The 17200-nt window shown below is 45.2% G+C and overlaps 3 protein-coding genes across 5 annotated transcripts; 2 read left to right on the top strand and 1 right to left on the bottom strand.

Annotated features, from left to right (window-relative positions):
• Positions 1-25: 25 nt before the first annotated feature.
• Positions 26-2800, bottom strand: LOC106604652 (beta-crystallin A1-2). Of its 2 annotated transcripts, XR_006769856.1 has the most exons (7): positions 2666-2800; positions 1926-2008; positions 1674-1792; positions 1370-1511; positions 1051-1193; positions 228-915; positions 26-185 (listed from the first exon to the last, which is right to left on the bottom strand). XR_006769856.1 is itself a non-coding variant. In XM_014199508.2 (6 exons), exons 2-6 carry the CDS (start codon positions 1998-2000, stop codon positions 768-770), a joined length of 627 nt encoding a protein of 208 aa, XP_014054983.1. In that variant the 5' UTR covers positions 2001-2008; positions 2666-2800; the 3' UTR covers positions 26-767. The 2 variants fall into 2 exon arrangements, 1 of the variants encoding a protein (XP_014054983.1); XM_014199508.2 differs by having other exon boundaries at positions 26-915.
• Positions 2801-4163: 1363 nt separating this feature from the next.
• On the top strand, positions 4164-6464 carry LOC106604651 (beta-crystallin B1). Its single transcript, XM_014199506.2, has 6 exons — positions 4164-4239; positions 4590-4684; positions 4820-4938; positions 5120-5252; positions 5488-5630; positions 5776-6464. Exons 2-6 carry the CDS (start codon positions 4595-4597, stop codon positions 5945-5947), a joined length of 657 nt encoding a protein of 218 aa, XP_014054981.1. The 5' UTR covers positions 4164-4239; positions 4590-4594; the 3' UTR covers positions 5948-6464.
• Positions 6465-10421: 3957 nt separating this feature from the next.
• LOC106604650 (myeloid zinc finger 1) lies at positions 10422-16465 on the top strand. Of its 2 annotated transcripts, none has more exons than XM_014199505.2 (2): positions 10422-10717; positions 14789-16465. In XM_014199505.2, the coding sequence occupies exon 2, from the start codon at positions 14794-14796 to the stop codon at positions 15964-15966; it is 1173 nt and encodes a 390-aa protein (XP_014054980.1). In that variant the 5' UTR covers positions 10422-10717; positions 14789-14793; the 3' UTR covers positions 15967-16465. The 2 variants fall into 2 exon arrangements, with proteins under 2 accessions (XP_014054980.1, XP_014054979.1); XM_014199504.2 differs by lacking the exon at positions 10422-10717 and adding an exon at positions 10731-10966.
• Positions 16466-17200: the final 735 nt, after the last annotated feature.

Genomic DNA, 17200 nt, shown 5'->3' with positions numbered 1-17200 from the left:
TAATGATATGACAGGCCCGAGCGACTGAAGTGAACATGAGTTTATTAGTTAACCTTTGGTTCAACCTCCTGCACACATCACATTAGAGCTGCACTACGGTGGTGGCCATCTTGAAACTGGTGTCTGCTGATGCGTTGACCTCTGATTCGAGCAGGATGTGTGGCTCCCTGCTCAGCCCAGGTGACCTGGACAGGGGTTCGGGGTTCAGATAGTACAGCCCAGGTGACCTGGACAGGGGTTCGGGGTTCAGGTAGTACAGCCCAGGTGACCTGGACAGGGGTTCAGGGTTCAGGTAGTACAGCCCAGGTGACCTGGACAGGGGTTCAGGGTTCAGGTAGTACAGCCCAGGTGACCTGGACAGGGGTTCGGGGTTCAGATAGTACAGCCCAGGTGACCTGGACAGGGGTTCAGGGTTCAGGTAGTACAGCCCAGGTGACCTGGACAGGGGTTCAGGGTTCAGGTAGTACAGCCCAGGTGACCTGGACAGGGGTTCAGGGTTCAGGTAGTACAGCCCAGGTGTGTGTCTATGTGCGGGTGCTCTACCCTGATAAAAATAAACAGTGTGTTATGTCAGTCATGTCAGTGTGTGTGTTCCTGTGCTTTACCGGTGCGATATAGTCTCATCGTACCTTGGAGCGGCTGTGTGTGTCAGTGTTATGTGGTGAGTCGGTAGTTAGGGGTCTTCCCGGTGGGGGGGGGGGGGAAGGGGTAGAGCAGCGTCTGGGCTGGGGATTGCTGTCCGTGGGCCTCTCAGCCTCTAGCCCCTCTTAATGCTGGATACGGCGGATAGACTGGATCTGGGGGGTCTGGGAGTGGGAGCCCCAGTTCTTCCAGTGCTGGTAGTCTCCACTGTGTCTCTCACACTCCATGATGTACTGCTGGCCCCTGTAGCCGGGGTACTGGTAGCACACAAAGCTGGGGGATAGCGATAGGGGATATTCATTTAACACTGAGGTTTAGTATATCAAGCGTGTGCGCAAAGTATTAAAACACAGCTGTTTGCTAACACGTAGCGTGTGTGTGTGTAGTGAATAATAGACGTTAACTTACGCGCCACACTGCACGTGCATGGAGCCGACCTCGGGCATGGACCAGCCCATAGCCTGCAGGGAGGGGTAGTCATCACACAGCTCCACACTTTGGCCCATGAAGTTCTCTCTCTCAAAGATCATCATACGACTGCTCATGTGGGACTGAGAGAAAGGTTACACATACACACACACATAAATATGACCATATTCCAAGAATTTGGGAGTTTCTCAAGGAAGGCTTTAATAGAATGTATCTGTTTGGCAGACATAAAAAAAAAAAATGCATTGATTCTCTTTCACATCTCCTCTTTCTCTATCTCCCACACTGTAGTACTCACAGCACAGTAGATGGGACGCAGGGACATGAGGCGCTCCACGTGGTAGGACAGGGAGCCGCTGTAGGCGTCCCAGTGGGGGTACTCTCCTCTCTCCAGGATAAACTGCTGGCCCTGGAAGTCATGGTGCTCAAAGCCCACCCAGCTACAGGGGGATGAGAGAGACATTTTACACATTGAACCAGCCACTATAAACAAAATAACTCACTCATCCACACAGACCGACAGATTACACACCTGGATTCCTCTAGCCATGAATACACATTCACACTAAACGGATGGCGTAAACACACAGTGTGAAACTCACGCTCCACTCTCCACTCTGATGGAGCGGATGATGTCAAGGCCACACTCGTGGATGTTGCAGCACTCCGAGGTGAACTCCTGGCACTTGCCCTGGAAGTGCTCCTGCTCGAACACAGTCACCTACAGAGAGAGAGATGAGTGGGGAGAGGGAGAAGAAATGGAAGATGATCAGAGGGACATTTAAAGTGACAGAGCCCATCCCACTTATGCAAAGGTCTGTGCTCCTGTATGAGGCTCATCTAAGGTGTGTTACCTTGAAGAAAGGAGCCACGCCCATTCCCGAGTTGACAAGGGATTGCATCATTGGTGATCTAGTGGTTCTGTACATCTTTACACCTAAGAGGCAGGGGTCAAACGTTCCATTACACAATCTCCTCAACTCTCCTACATTCTATAAGTCACCTCAACGCCAACAATCCACACAGACAGAGTAACATTCTATTATATTATATTACATTCTATGTTATTCTATAATCAAGGCTTCACACTGGTTTTCAAGTGAACATGCCTCGAGAAACAACCTCTCTAAAATGTTTCCCCTTTAACACTTCTATCCACTATACACTATTTGGAACAGTCTCTAATGAGCTGAATTCATACTAATGCCGATCAATTAATCTATGATAAAGCTACACGATATGTTATCTAACAAGCTCGCTCCCTGTCATAGCCAATCATATAAAACAAATAATACGCAACAAATCGAGATTATTGTGAACTAACGGTAAAACATCACATCGTTTATTGTCCATCCAAGTTTGTAGGCTACACCAGAATAGGCAATATGGAGACACGGATCAGTTAAACGAGTCTATACATTATGTAGCCAATATATGCAATGTGCACTGCAGGTTAACGTGTTGTTTCAGGGTTAGTGCTTTTTGGTGAGTTTTAAATGAATGTGTAAACGCGTCTTGAATATGCCTGTTATGACCTATCTGACTGACTGTCCCTATAATTTGCATTAAATGCGTTACGGAGTTGGCACCTTACCTAGTTTGGCACTTATTCGTGATGAGCTCGGGTAGTGACACGCGCCTAACGCTATCTCGCGTAGAGCTTTGAGAGAACCTGGCGCTTCAGTTTTATATGGACTAACGAGAAGCGCGCCCCTTGGAGCGCGTCCATGGCGCAGGGCTTTGGTACGCGCACAATTACTTTTTCCCACCTAGAACACTGGCCAACTGCGCGCTCCTGTTCTTTCCGGTCATTCCATCGAAACTGCGCGACACGCCAGCTCAGCATATACTATGGAACGTCAGTCCTCTCTGTGCACATCGATCGGGGTTTGCCCTGAATGGGAGATGAACAATAGCGGCCCGGTCAGTTCGTGCTGGTCAGCAGTCCGGTGTGTGGCAGTCACAAAGCCCGGGATAGAGGTGGAGAATGTGGAGATTAAAGGGGCACAGGCACCGTTTGGGTAGAGAGAAAAAGTCAATATACAAATATGTTTATAATTGAATATGGACAGGATAGAAACGTTTGAGAATGAGAAAGTGTTTCACATCTATATGTAATAGTATCTCATTAGTCACTAAACACATAGGACAACACAGAGATGTTTTGCCCCCTTTCACAGATTCCATGGGTCGCACACACACCTGAATCATGCCACACATCCATCCTTGAGTCCCCCCCAAAAAATTGCACCACACAACTTCACTCCTCACACCTCATCGAAATCATAGTGACACCTTATAGACTTAACACTCTCTTAATCAAAACACTGTCGTTGGATAATGTGAGATCCAATAATGCATCAATTAAAAAGTATGATAAATGACTTGCTTCAGGCTTGAGCTCCCATTCAACTGTTTCAAAACCAATGGTGATGAGATGAGACTCAGAGAGAAGACATGACCAGAAATGTTCTGTTTGTAATAGAAGTTGCTACTGGTTATGAGCAGATGATTAGCACAATTCACATGTCCTCTCATGTAAATAGTGAGCCTATTCAGTAAATATCCTCCTACCTATTCAAGCTACCTTTTAATGTTTGATCACTTAAAAACAATATATTTTACATTAGTAGGTAATGGTTTTATGTATTGTGATCATTTTTTCTACTTTTGATGTATCGTTGCTGTTTTTCTTTAGTTTTCTACCTTATGCACATTGAGCGTGGGAAATGTGCTCCTCAAAATTACATAGAATCAATATTATTATGATCATGAACACAATATATGTACAGGTCTTTGTCACAGGTTATACCAGAGTGCGAAAAACATAATCAGTTGCTTATCACAGATACTGGTACAGTGTTATGTCTCTATCTCTCAGATACTGTATCTGTTTGTGGTTAGACCCTATCATCATGTACAGTATTCCACTATCAACCCCCCTCCAATCCTTCTCAATGAACTATGGATCTCATTGGTCCCTGTGGCCGGCCCCCCTCTCTGACTGTCCCTCTCTGATGATGCGGTGGTTCTATTGTCTCGTGGTTCTGACCTCAGCAGGTTTGTTTCTCTGTCTCTAATCCTCCTCCTCTGGGCGCCAGCGTATAAAAGGGCGGGGCGCGCTCTGAGCCACAAACACTCTCTGAGTGAGGCAGATCACACACACAGGTAAGAGCAGCAGACACACACACGATACACATGCTGGCACCTGCATACACAGGTAAAGAGGAGCAGGGGAAGAAAGAGGAGTAGCAGCTGTTCAGCAGCAGTTTGACTATGAAATCACCAATTAGAAGTCGCTATAATAATACATGTCACATTCATATTATACATCACTATATTAAACATGTAGACTGCATCCACAGCCACAAATATCCCTCTTCCCCTGATAGCATACATTCACTTCATCTTCATCCCTTATTGCCTATTCCATAAATTTTGTTGTATTCCCAACACATTGGATGTGTCTTCTTGACTGTTTTGAGACTGTTTCATTCTCATCCCTCTCTCTCTTCCAGTCATCATGTCCAGTGATAAGTCCAAGGCTGCTTCCCAGACCGACGGGAAGGCTGCTCAGAGCAAGAAGTCTGAGATGGGCATGATGGCCTACAAGGCAAGTAGTCCCCAACTAACAGGACTTCTCCTGGCTCCAATCTAATGGAATATCATTGGATCACTGATACAGCCAGACACCATCTGTGTTGAGGATGTACTTATGTCTGTTTCACTTTCTCTGTTTGCCCCTCAGATGTTTGTGTTCGACCAGGAGAACTTCCAGGGTCGCATGGTCGAGATCAGCAACGAGTGCATGAACGTGTGTGAGATGGGCATGGACCGCGTCCGCTCCCTCCGCGTTGAGTGTGGACCGTAAGTCAACCTCTCCAGTTTTTTAAACTATATATTAGTTTCTATTAATGTCCTGCTATCCCTGTAGCTTTGTGGGATAATGGTAGACGTAGCAGTATCATTTACAGTTAAAAAAAAATCCTAATTAGATACGTCAACACAGCTGTATAATAAAGTAACACTGTCTTTCTATCCTGTATAGCTTTGTGGGCTTCGAGCAGATGAACTTCTGTGGCGAACACTACATTCTGGAGAAGGGAGAGTTCCCCCGTTGGGACTCTTGGAGCAACTGCCAGAAAAACGACTACCTGCTGTCCTTCAGGCCCGTCCGCATGGTGGGGACACTCCTCTCGCCTTTCACCATCTCTCTCTGTCATCTGTTCTCTCATTTTTCTCACTTATACACATCCTCTCTCTTTGTGACTTCCTACCCCCTGACCTCTCACTCTTTCTTTACTCTCTCTCCATTTGTGTCTCTCTCCTGTACATTTCTCTCCTTCTGAACACCTCCCTCATTCTCACACACCTCTCTCTTTTCCCCTCCTCTCTCTCTCTCTCTCTCTCTCTCAGGACCCCGAGAAGCACAAGATCTGCCTGTACGAGGTTGGGGAATTCAAGGGCCGTAAGATGGAGATCATGGACGATGACGTTCCGTCTCTGTTCTCCTACGGCTTCACCGACAGGGTCGGCAGCATAATGGTCAGCTGCGGAACGTAAGTGTTGCTATGGAAATGGAAAAAGGAATCGACAGAGTTTAAACTCACAACTAAGAATACATAGATCTAGAATGAAAAGATTGTAGGAGAACGGCTGATATTTTAGTGACATACGTAGTGACTTTCTCCTTTTTCCCCTCAGCTGGGTGGGCTACCAGTTCCCCGGATACCGTGGCTCCCAGTACCTTCTGGAGAAGGGCGACTTCAAACACTTCAACGAGTTTGGCGCCCGTCACCCCCAGTTCCAGTCGGTGAGGCGTATCCGCGACATGCAGTGGCACCAGCAGGGATGCTACACCATGGCCAGCAAGTGAGGCTCAGGGAAGGAGAGAAAGAGAAAGAGTGGAAGAGAGGGAGAGGGGCGGAGGAAGAGAGAGAGGGGGAGAGATGTCTGAGGCCTTGCCGCACCCCTGGCTGAAGCTTACCATCTGAAACAGCAAGGGAGAGGGGTGACGTTAAATATCCCCCACTCTTTGAAACCTCAATTGAAGGACCACCTGGCTACAGAACACCTGACAGACAACCCCTCCATCACTCTCTCTCTACTCTTCTCTTTCTCTCCTGTGGTCCGACCTTAGCTTTTCCCTCCTTCGCCCCCCCTTCCTTTTTCGTCCCCCATTCCTTTCCCCTGCAGTCCATTGCAGCACCAAAGAGGGAACGAGAAATATCTTGCTGTTTTACACATGATTCTCGGCTCAGGGTATGATGCACCATGGGAAAAGAAGTTTCAATATCCACCCCCCACTTCCTAACCCTGTGTATCGCACACCCTCTCTGCTGTACAGAATCCTGGCCAACTTTTCAATAAAAATGAAAATCTTGATTTCAAAACGTTGTCTTTGCATTGTGACCGATAACTCTCATGACCAAGATGACACTGTATGAATAAAAGTGCTATAACAGGTCATAACATGAAAATCATATCAGTACAGATTAGTCAATGTTGATGAAAAAGTAATTAAAATGCACATACCAATAGGAGAATATGAAGTAAGAGCTGAGCACTGCAGATCATTTCCAAAGCCACCCTTTGCCTTGATGACAGCTTTGGACACTCTTGGCATTCTCTCAACCAGCTCCATGAGGAATGCTTTTCCAACCATCTTGAAGGAGTTCTCACATATGCTGAGCACTTGTTGGCTGCTTTTCTTTCACTCTGTTGTCCAACTCATCCCAAACCATCTCAATTGGGTTGTGAAGGCCAGGTCATCTAATGCAGCACGCCATTACTTTCCTTCTTGGTCAAATAGCCCTTACACAGCCTGGAGATGTGTTTTGGGTCATTGTCCTGTTGAAAAACATGATAGTCCCACTAAGCGCAAACCAGGTGGGATGGCATATCGCTGCAGAATGCTTTGCTAGCAATGCTGGTTAAGTGAGCCTTGAATTCTAAATAAATCACTGACCGTGTCACCAGCAAAGCACCCCCACACCATCTCCTCCATGCTTCACGGTGGGAACAACACATGCGGAGATCATTCGTTCACCTACTCTGCATCTCACTAAGGCACAACGGTTGGAACCAAAAATGTGTACTCATCGGACCAAAGGAGTGCGAGGAGCAGGCACAGGACGTACTGGGCTATGGTGGCGCACTGGAGGGAGGGTGCGCGGAGCAAGCACAGGACGTACTTGGCTATGGTGGCGCACTGGAGGGAGAGTGAGCGGAGCAGGCACAGGGTACACTGGGGGCGATGAAGGGATGTTCACCCAGGGAACCATACAAGCTAGAACCACCACTGTTTGGGAGGTGTCTGTTTCTAGACACTCTAATTTACTTGTCCTCTTGCTCAGTTGTGCACCAGGGCCTCCCACTCCTCTTTCTATTCTGGTTAGAGCTAGTTTGCGCTGTTCTGTGAAGGAGTAGTACACAGCGTTGTACGAGATCTTCAGTTTCTTAGCAATTTCTGGCATGGCATAGCCTTTATTACTCAGAACAAGAATAGACTGACGAGTTTCAGAAAAAAGTTATTTGTTTCTGGCCATTTTGGACCTGTAATCGAACCCACAAATGCTGATGCTCCAGATACTCAACTAGTATAAAGATGGCCAGTTTTATTTCTTCTTTAATCAGAACAACAGTTTTGAGCGGTGCTACATAATTGCAAAAAGGTTTTCTAATGATCAATTAGCCTTTTAAAATGATCGCTAACACAACGTGCCATTGGAACACAGGAGTGATGGTTGCTGATAATGGGCCTCTGTACGCCTATGTAGATATTCCATTAAAAAAATCTGCCGTTTCCAGCTACAATAGTCATTTACAACATTAACAATGTCTACACTGTATTTTTGATCAATTTGTTGTTATTTTAATGAGCAAAAAAAGTTGCTTTTCTTTAAAAAACAAGAACATTTCTAAGTGACCCCAAACTTTTGAACGGTAATGTATATTAAGTCCTTTATTGTTACAATACATCTTAACAATATGTTAAGACCTGAGCCAACTCCCCGTGGGGAGCGAGTGACCGAGCAAGCACCGTGTTATGCGGTGATACGCACTGTGTCGCCAGTGCGTACTCACAGCCCGGTGCGCTCGGTGCAAGCTCCTCACCTTTGCCGTGCTAGAGTTGGCCGGCAGCCAGGGAGAAGTGCACCGGCTCAACGTATCTGGTCTCCAGTGCATCTCTTCGACCCAGGTTATCCGCACCTGCTCTACGCACGGTACCCCTCATTCACCAGCACAGCCCAGTTCGTCCCTGTACCAGCGCTCTGCCCTTGCCGGGCTATAGTCAACATCGAGCCAGGACGGGTTGTGCCAGCCCTAAGCGCTAGACCTCCAGTGTGCCTCCAAGGACATTTTTTAAATTTTAGTCATTTAGCAGACGCTCTTATCCAGAGCGACTTACAGTAGTGAATGCATACATTTCATACATTTTTTGCCCCCATACTGGTCCCCCGTGGGAATCGAACCCACAACGCTGGCGTTGCAAACACCATGCTCTACCAACTGAGCCACGCGGGATCTCTAGAGGCGAAGGTTGAGAGCCGTGCGTCCTCCAAAACACAACCCAACCAAGCCGCACTGCTTCTTGACACAATGCCCACTTAACCCGGAAGTAAGCCGCACCAATGTGTCGGAGGAAACGCCGTACACCTGGCGACCGTGTCAGCATGCATGTGCCCGGCCCACCACAGGGGTCGCTAGTGCGCGATGGGACAGGGACATCCCTGCCGGCTAAACCCTCCCCTAACCCGGACGGTGCTGGGCCAATTGTGCGCCGCCCCATGGGACTCCTGGTCACGGCCGGCTGCGACAGAGCCTGGACTCGAACCCAGAATCTGTAGTGGCACAGTGATGCAGTGCCTTAGACTTGGGAGGCCCTCCGCAAATTGATTTTAACAAACAATTGGTCCCCCAAAAATGTGGCCCTCTGTTGAACTTCAAAATCCCGATGTGGCCCTCGAGCCAAAAAGTTAGCCTACCCCTGCACTAGATGTTGGAACATTGCTGCGGGGACTGGCTTCCATTCAGCCAAAGGAGCATTAGTGAGGTCGGGCACTGATGTTGGGCGATTAGGGCTGGCTCGCAGTCAACATTCCAATTCAACCCAAAGGTTTTCGATGGGGTTGAGATCAGGGCTCTTTGCAGGCCAGGCAAGTTCTTCCCCACAGATCTCGACAAACCATTTCCCTATGGACCTCGCTTTGTGCACAGGGACATTGTCATGCTGAAACAGGAAAGGGCCTTACCCAAACTATTGCCACAAAGTTGGAAGCACAGAATGTTTTGAATGTCACTGTATGCTGTAGCGATAAGATTTATCATCACTGGAACTAAGGGGCCTAGCCTGAACCATGAAAAACATCCCCAGACCATTATTCCTCCAACAAACTTTACAGTTGGCACTATGCATTGGGGCAGGTAGCATTCTCCTGGCATCTGCCAAACCCAGATTTGTCCGTTGGACTGCCAGATGGTGAAGCATCACTCCAGATAATGCGTTTCCACTGCTCCAGAGTCCAATGGCAGAGAGCTTTACACCACTCCAGCCAACACTTGGCTGTTTGTATGGTCTTTATTAACTCAAATGTTTTTTTACATTTTTACATTTACATTGTTGGCAAACTGATATGTGACACGTATTAATGCCAAAATAACATGCTCAAAATAGGTGGGGCTCTTCGTATTATTTATTAAAATAGTGATATATAGGCATAGGGTTAGTTGGTGGTGCAATTTCTTCCTTTCCCCCTTCCTTTTAAATTGTTGTATCACAAAATGTAACATGATCGACCACACACACTACCGTACAGTAGGTGGCGGCATGCACAAACAAAGTGAGCGAACGCCATGATACCAAAGATGAAGAAGGCCCAGCAAATATTCTGGATATACTGATAAGATACATGTCTCTCTGCCCTAACAATGGGAGATGTTGTCAACAAAGGGGCACAGCGGGTTGTCTAGCTCCCACCTATCCTTTCTTAGGATTGGTGGATACATCTCATTATTGTAAACATTTTTTAATATTCGATGAGGGTTGTTCCATGTCGAACGTTTGAATTCAATAGAGAGCGATGCTACGCTACTAGCCTCATCACATGAATATGCATAACCATCTCGAGACAACTCCGAAATAGTTTTTTTTCTCAGTTGCCGGGATGCACTTGTCCTATTTATATCAGTACACTCGTAGCAACTTAAGCACTACTATCTTCTATTCCGATCAAATAAACCTCAAGTAGAAAATAAGCCATTATTTTGTTGTTGTTGCCGAATTCGACACTCCACACAAAAACTCCTTGCTTGGTGGGCGAAACAACGCTACCTGCTGGAGGGAGACTGTTTTTTTGCGGAGTTGGGCTTCTTCCTCTCTGGTTCGTGTCCACCCACCAAACAGTATCGTTTCCGGAATGTTCATGCCTTCGGAAGGTTCAGAAATCCTGGAATTTGATAGCTAACCATTCACTGAAAACAATAACAATTAACTTTGACAGGTGGTTTCGTCATGAGGATCTGGTCAGTTTTGTTTACGCTTGATGCCTCTCGTGTGGACTTGTTTTGCAATCTTGCTAGCCAACAACTAACAAGTCAACAGACTATCTTCCAGCTGATCAAAACAAGGTCAATTGACGATGCGGTGAGTCGAGAATAAACTATTTTACTAGCAGTTTCTAAACATTTAGCTTAGCGACATTATGACAAATATACAACGGTTATGGCTTTCGGTCATATTAGTAAATTAAGTACATGCGCGATAATAGTAGTTTACAACTTTAGCACTTTTCCGCACAGTTCCACGCAATGTGGATGTTGTTAAAAGACCCGCCCTCTTGGAGAAAGTGCGTTTTCCATAATTCACAACTAGTCCACCTGAAGCCAGAACCATGTGAGTCTTACCCAAATATTTATATATACACTAGAATATTGATTGGGGGCGCTGTGTTCAAGCCAATGTGCGTGCCTCCATCTTCGCAAAAATATTTATATAAAAGACTGATTGGGGGCGCTGTGTTGAAGCCGACGTGCGTGCCTCCATCTTCGCACATCCTCACAATTGTTAAACATATATTTTGGAAGCTATATAAATACATTTATTAACGTCTACATTCGTTTTCGCCACGTTTATTATATTACAGACACCTTAATGCAGAATTGTAAATTATTTTATATGAGCACATTTTTTATTGATTACTAATGTTAATGTCCCCACTACAACAACACAAAATACTTAAATACACTGAACAAAAATATAAAACGCAACATGTAAAGTGTTGGTTGCATGAGCTGAAATAAAAGATCCCAGAAATGTTCTACATGCACAAAAAGCTTATTTCTCTCAAATGTTATGCACAAATTTGTTTACATCCCTGTTGGTGAGCATTTATCCTTTGCCAAGATAATCCATCCACCTGACAGGTGTGGCATATCAAGAAGCTGATTAAACAGCATGATCATTACACAGGTGCACCTTGTGCTGGGGACAATAAAAGGCCATTCTAAAATCTGCAGTTTTGTTACAGATGTCTCAAGTTTTGAGGGAGTGTGCAATTGTCATGCTGACTACAGGAATGTCCACCAGAGCTGTTGCCAAATAATTTAATGTTCATTTCTCTACCATAAGCCACCTCTAACATAATTTTAGAGAATTTGGCAGTACCTCCAACTGGCCTTACAACCACAGACCATGTTTATGGAGTCCTGTGGGCGACCGGTTTGCTTCCCCATGGTGGTGGTGGGGTTGTGGTATGGGTAGGTATAGGCTACGGACAACAAACACAATTGCAAGGTATCTGTGACCAACAGATGGATATCTGTATTCCTAGTCATGCGAAATCCATAGATTAGAGCCTAATCAATTGACTGATTTCCTCATATGAACTGTAACTCTGTAAAATCTTTGAAATTGTTGCATGTTGTGTTTATATTTTTTGTTCAGTATACATGTAATTTTGTCCTTGAAACATTTGAATTGAAATACTGTAGAGTTCCATTCATTCCGATGGAGGGCTGCTCCTTCTGGGAGTGACAATATGGCCGACCAGTGTCTTCAAAGCCTCTCATTGGACAATACATTTAATCAGCAGTCCAGGGTTTAAATCAGTGTTGTAGTAGTACACATTGAGTGTCTTGGTCTTGTTTAGTTGTCAGATACATTTTTACCCGGTCTCGGACAGTGAGGACCTGTAATTTCAGACCAGCGGAGTAAAAAGCCCATCATTAACAGCTTCCATTCAGTCAGCGCATAAAAACGCTTTGCCAGGCCAAATATATATACTCCTTTCTTGAAACAATATCTTGTTGCCTATTGAAACCTGGGATTCCTACTTTACTTGTAACATTACTGTACTTTCATTGAAAAATATCCTCAAAGTTTGTTTGAATTTCCTTGACTCTCTGGTAGGGAAGAGTGGGGTAAATTGTTGACTAAGTTGCATGCTTACTATTAGTAAGGGGAGACAGGGAGACAATCTATAGTAGACATGTTTGCTCAGTGATGAACCTATTGGACCCCTAGGCCTTCAGTGTGACAGGCTGTTGATACTGAAAGGACAGCAACCATAATACCAGCACACTCATGTAGGAGAGTGCACTTTTGTAAAACACAAAGGGCCAATGATGTCGTGGAGGCTATATGCAGGTATATGACCTATACCAACTTTGTCACTTATGAAAAAATATTGCAGTCGGAGTGCAGTATAACTGCGGTTATTCTGCAATTACTGCGTCCAAAATACCACAGTTGACTGCAGTTTCAAAACGGCAATCTTATTTTGTAAGGGGTTTTCAGTGGGCATTGCCTAAACTCACTTCTTAATCCCTTCGGTTGCATATCAAAGTAGTGTAGTGGAGGTGTACAGAGTATTAATTATGTAGTACAATAAGGAAATCATGCACAAAGTTGCCTACACAATTGCAAAGCACGTGAAATATATGCACATGCGCGCATTACACATATCCTAGTTTCAGCAGAATATAATCTGCAGGCAGCAAGAGCGCGCAGCCCTCAACTGGTTGTTGCATGGAGCAGCTCACAGAAGAATTACATTGGTAGCCGGTAGGGTAGGAAAGACATTTCAATTCATGATATTTAGCAGTAAATGCTAACTAAGGCAACAATGGGTATGCAAACCAGGTATTGAAAAGGTTTGGTCCTTAGTCTTCGTTAGTAGGCTATTTACGATGTGCAATTCAGTCATCATGCCTGTTTGCATGAACATTTATAAAGGCTCCAAAAAACCTTCCCAATTAAATGTTGACTTGTCTACCTGACAGAATGATTTAATGCTGATTTGTATCAATGGGGAAAGCATTTGTTTTGCTCAATTGAATTAAAGTGCAACTACACCCTCCAACAATGTATTTTTTTTTCTTCCCCCAGACCTAAAAAATAAAATTGTCTCCTGATGTGGTTTCAGCATTGTTGTGGACTTAGAACATCACATTTGTGTCGTTTTTCATTTATTTAAAGTGTGATTTTAGATTTTTAACAAAGTGGCGCAATTCCGTCACACAGGACCCACTTCTTTAGGCACCACTGCATAGGGCCGATGGAAAGACACCAGTCCATTCACTCTGACATATTAAGCCAGTAGGTCCCAATCATAAGAATACAAAAACAAAACCTTTAGGCTCAGCATTTCCCAATAGAAATGTACAACTATTACTTATCATTGCAAAAAACTTTTCATGTTCAGCACACAAAGTAACCTGTGATCTAAAGTTTAAATGCAACAATGTTTCACACACAAGTTATTTTCAAAGAGATGGCTAACAACAGCAAGCGCGCTGCAATAAAAAACAGTTCCACTCACCAGATGATCATTTCAAACTTAACTTCATGTTGAAAGTTATTATTTTAAAGGGGGAAGCTAACAAATTAGCAACAACATTCTCTTCGATAACACCTGCTGCAGCCGCTGCAAACTATCCTACAACAAAAGCTAGCTAGCTAGACCGTGGTAAAACTACTGCTCGCTATTGCACAGTGACCTGTTGGCCTTCCGAAAGGCAGAAGTTTCCATATGTTTTGTTAAATCATCCCACCCATTACAATACAATGTAATTGGTTGATTCAACTGTCACTCCAAAATGTTGAATGGCAGATGCCTTTGACAAAATTACTGTCATGGTCTTGAATTGAACTCACATTTTTCTGGTCTTGACTCTGTCTCGGACCTCTCGTCCCCCTCCAAGTCTCGGTCTTGACTCGGTCTTGATTCGCTCCGGTCTTGGTTTTAGGTGGTCTTGAACCCAACACTGGTTTATATCACAGGAGGTTGGTGGCACTTTAATTGGGGAGAACTGGCTTGTGATAATGACTGGAGCGGAATTAGTGGAATAGTATCAAATATATAAAACACATGGTTTCCAGGTGTTTGATGCCATTCCATTTGCTCTGTTCCGGCTATTAATATGGGCAGCCTCCACTGGTTTATATACATACTTGGTGCTACCACGGGTTTTCTACAAAGGTAGAGTTTGTTTTGCAGGCCCTGTCCCGTGTGGGCGGAGTTGCACATTTTAGACCATTCCATTGGCCTTTAAGTGAAATCTCCACCCAGCCTGGTAATCTGGCCATGCGAAACAAACTGAACTCCACCATTGAATAAAGGTTAAATAAATAAAACATTTTTACAGCTGATTGTGGTTATGAAATGTAAACAAGATGCTTATGTCATGTGTTCTAATACCATTTGTTTTGTCCTAGTGGTGATGGCCTGGGAGATGGACAGCTCACACGGACCAGGGTCACCCCAAAGAGTTCTGCCCAAAACTGAACATTCCGAGGTCAAACTGGTCTCCAGAGGTCAGGAATCCATCCCTACCTCATGTGTCAAACAGGAGCGGACAGAATTATTTGTTACGAACCCTGAGCCTCAGAGGCCAACGCACATCAAAGAGGAGGAGTATGAGACCACAGTCACACCCCTTTTATTACTTACCAAACAGGAGAGCGAAGACAAGGAGATTCCTGACTCTAAACCAATGAAACTTGAGCTTCACGATCCAACCAGCCAATCATGTACAGCCCAAGAGGAGGAGAAAGCAGAGCTGAAGAAGTCTGGAGGAGTGTTCCATCCAAAGAATTCCGGTCTCCCTAAGCTTCAGGCCCCCTCTCAGCCCTCGGCAGCTGCAGGCTCCAGTCCTGTGAGTAAGGAGGAAGGTGAGACGGAACCAGAGGTACAGGAGGACCAGGGCCCTGGAGACTGGCTAGCCCCCGTAGAGGACGACGAGGCCCTAGGTGAGTCCCAGCGTCGACGGGGCTTTGAGTCCGCCAGCCGCTCTCTTTCTTCCATCCTGGGCTCCGACTTGGAGTCAGACGACAAGGAGGGGGAAGAGGACCCCACCTGGGCCCCTGCCGACCCCCAGACCCTCCAGGACGACCCAGACGCTGACATACCCGCTCTTCGAGAGGCGTCCCCACTGTGGCACAGGAAAATAACATCATCGTCACGAGGTCGAGGCAAAAGAGGTAGAGAGGGAGGTAGAGGTGGTGTTTCCTCGTTTCCAGAACCCAAAAAGAAGCCCAAAAATTTTTCCTGCCAGGAGTGCGGGAAGGCCTTCATGTCCCGCCGTGACCGGGAGAGGCACGTTCGCACTCATAGCGGTGAGAAGCCATTTCCCTGCCCCAGATGCGACAAACGCTTCAACGACAGTGGGAACATGCGTAAACACATGCTGATCCACTCGGGGGAAAGGCCCCACCTCTGTCCAGACTGCGGCAGGGGGTTCTCAGAGAGGGGGAATCTCAGCAGGCACAGGGCCCACATCCACGGCAGTATGCCCAAGTCCGAATGTGAAGACTGTGGGAAGACGTACATAGAGAAAGGAGGTCTGGACCGCCACATCAGATCTGGAGCCTGCTCTGCAACAAGAAAAACATGACATTTATAAATGAAAAAGGGGCCTACAATTACAGCCCAGTTTCCAGCGATCAAACTATCAAATATGGATAGCGACTTAACAGCCGGTGACAAGAGAGCTCGCTGGGAGAGTTCGGTGATTCCTTACTGAAGGTATTTTTCGCAGCATTAGGGGGTGGGAAGTTTCATGAATCGAGAGAAAATATTGACATTATGAAAAACAGTGCGTATGAACTGAGAAACTGTAGAAAAATTGATATAATAGATGAAGAGATGATCTAGTCTATATTTGTATTCTACTTCCTATCAATACCTAAAAATATATATATTTTCAGCCATTTTATTTTCGCAAGACTCAGTAAAATGACAAATGGAAATGGATAACTGAATTTCATTTAAAGTTTGTCCTCCCGAAGAGAGCTTTCTCCGTGAGTGCCTTTATGAGTGGAGACGGAGAGAAGTGCTTTGTGAATGTGATGATCTGTACTTCACTGTTAAAGTAAACAATCATGGATCAAGAACTGTGTATTTGTGTGTTTCTTAAGTCTAAGGCCTGGATTCACTGCACAGTGCACTATAAGTGACTTTAAAGTGCAGTTTACACTTGAGCTGAGATGCAGTGTTTTTCATAAGTGCCTTTTAAAAGGCACATTGTCGGCTTCTGTCTAGCGGGCTGCGCTATAACACCCCTTGCATTGAATCCTGGCCTAAATGTTGTTTCCCATGTCCACAAGATAAAGGTAACTTGCCTATACACTCCTGGTACAAGGTATACACTGAAAGAGAATAAAGGTTTTATGAGTTATGGATCTACACTACCCCAAGTGAGGATCGAGATACCAGAGAAAAGTTGAATGAATTACTAACCAGTGCATTAGCTTCAGCCAAACATGAGATGCTTTCGTTGATACAGTCACGTAAAGGGTCTTACATTGTCTAAAAGTAGATCAGTAGGGAGCTGGGTCGTATATTAATTTGTGCATACCGTAGCAAAACATTTTGCAACGGAAAACAAAAAGAGTTCAATATTGGTCTCCCCGTTTTGTCATATTTGCCCTTTCTTCAACCCCGAGTTGTCAAACGTATCCAACCGATCATACCCATCCAAACACGAAAACATGCAGAGGATCCGCCCTAAATAAGCAGTCAGTCCTCACTCAGGGAGCCTGTACAATAACAGATGTAGGATTTCTTCATTTGAGCCAGTTTGCTACAGCAGGAAAATAATTCTGCAGCAACAGGAAATGTGAATTATT

Source organism: Salmo salar, chromosome ssa05, assembly GCF_905237065.1.
Source record: "Salmo salar chromosome ssa05, Ssal_v3.1, whole genome shotgun sequence".
Lineage (NCBI taxonomy): Eukaryota > Metazoa > Chordata > Actinopteri > Salmoniformes > Salmonidae > Salmo > Salmo salar.
This window is presented reverse-complemented; position numbering and strand designations above follow the sequence as displayed.

Excerpts from the sequence above, each read along its gene's own strand:
- LOC106604650 (XM_014199504.2), top strand. The coding sequence starts at position 10,882 with ATGTGGATGTTGTTAAAAGACCCGCCCTCTTGGAGAAAGTGCGTTTTC. Across the intron at positions 10,967-14,788 it reads CCACCTGAAGCCAGAACCAT|TGGTGATGGCCTGGGAGATG; the intron begins GTGAGTCTTACC and ends GTTTTGTCCTAG.
- LOC106604651 (XM_014199506.2), top strand. The coding sequence starts at position 4,595 with ATGTCCAGTGATAAGTCCAAGGCTGCTTCCCAGACCGACGGGAAGGCT. Across the intron at positions 4,685-4,819 it reads TGGGCATGATGGCCTACAAG|ATGTTTGTGTTCGACCAGGA; the intron begins GCAAGTAGTCCC and ends TTTGCCCCTCAG. Across the intron at positions 5,631-5,775 it reads ATAATGGTCAGCTGCGGAAC|CTGGGTGGGCTACCAGTTCC; the intron begins GTAAGTGTTGCT and ends TTTTCCCCTCAG.
- LOC106604652 (XM_014199508.2), bottom strand. The coding sequence starts at position 2,000 with ATGTACAGAACCACTAGATCACCAATGATGCAATCCCTTGTCAACTCG. Across the intron at positions 1,793-1,925 it reads GCGTGGCTCCTTTCTTCAAG|GTGACTGTGTTCGAGCAGGA; the intron begins GTAACACACCTT and ends CTCTCTCTGTAG. Across the intron at positions 1,194-1,369 it reads TGCGTCCCATCTACTGTGCT|TCCCACATGAGCAGTCGTAT; the intron begins GTGAGTACTACA and ends CCTTTCTCTCAG.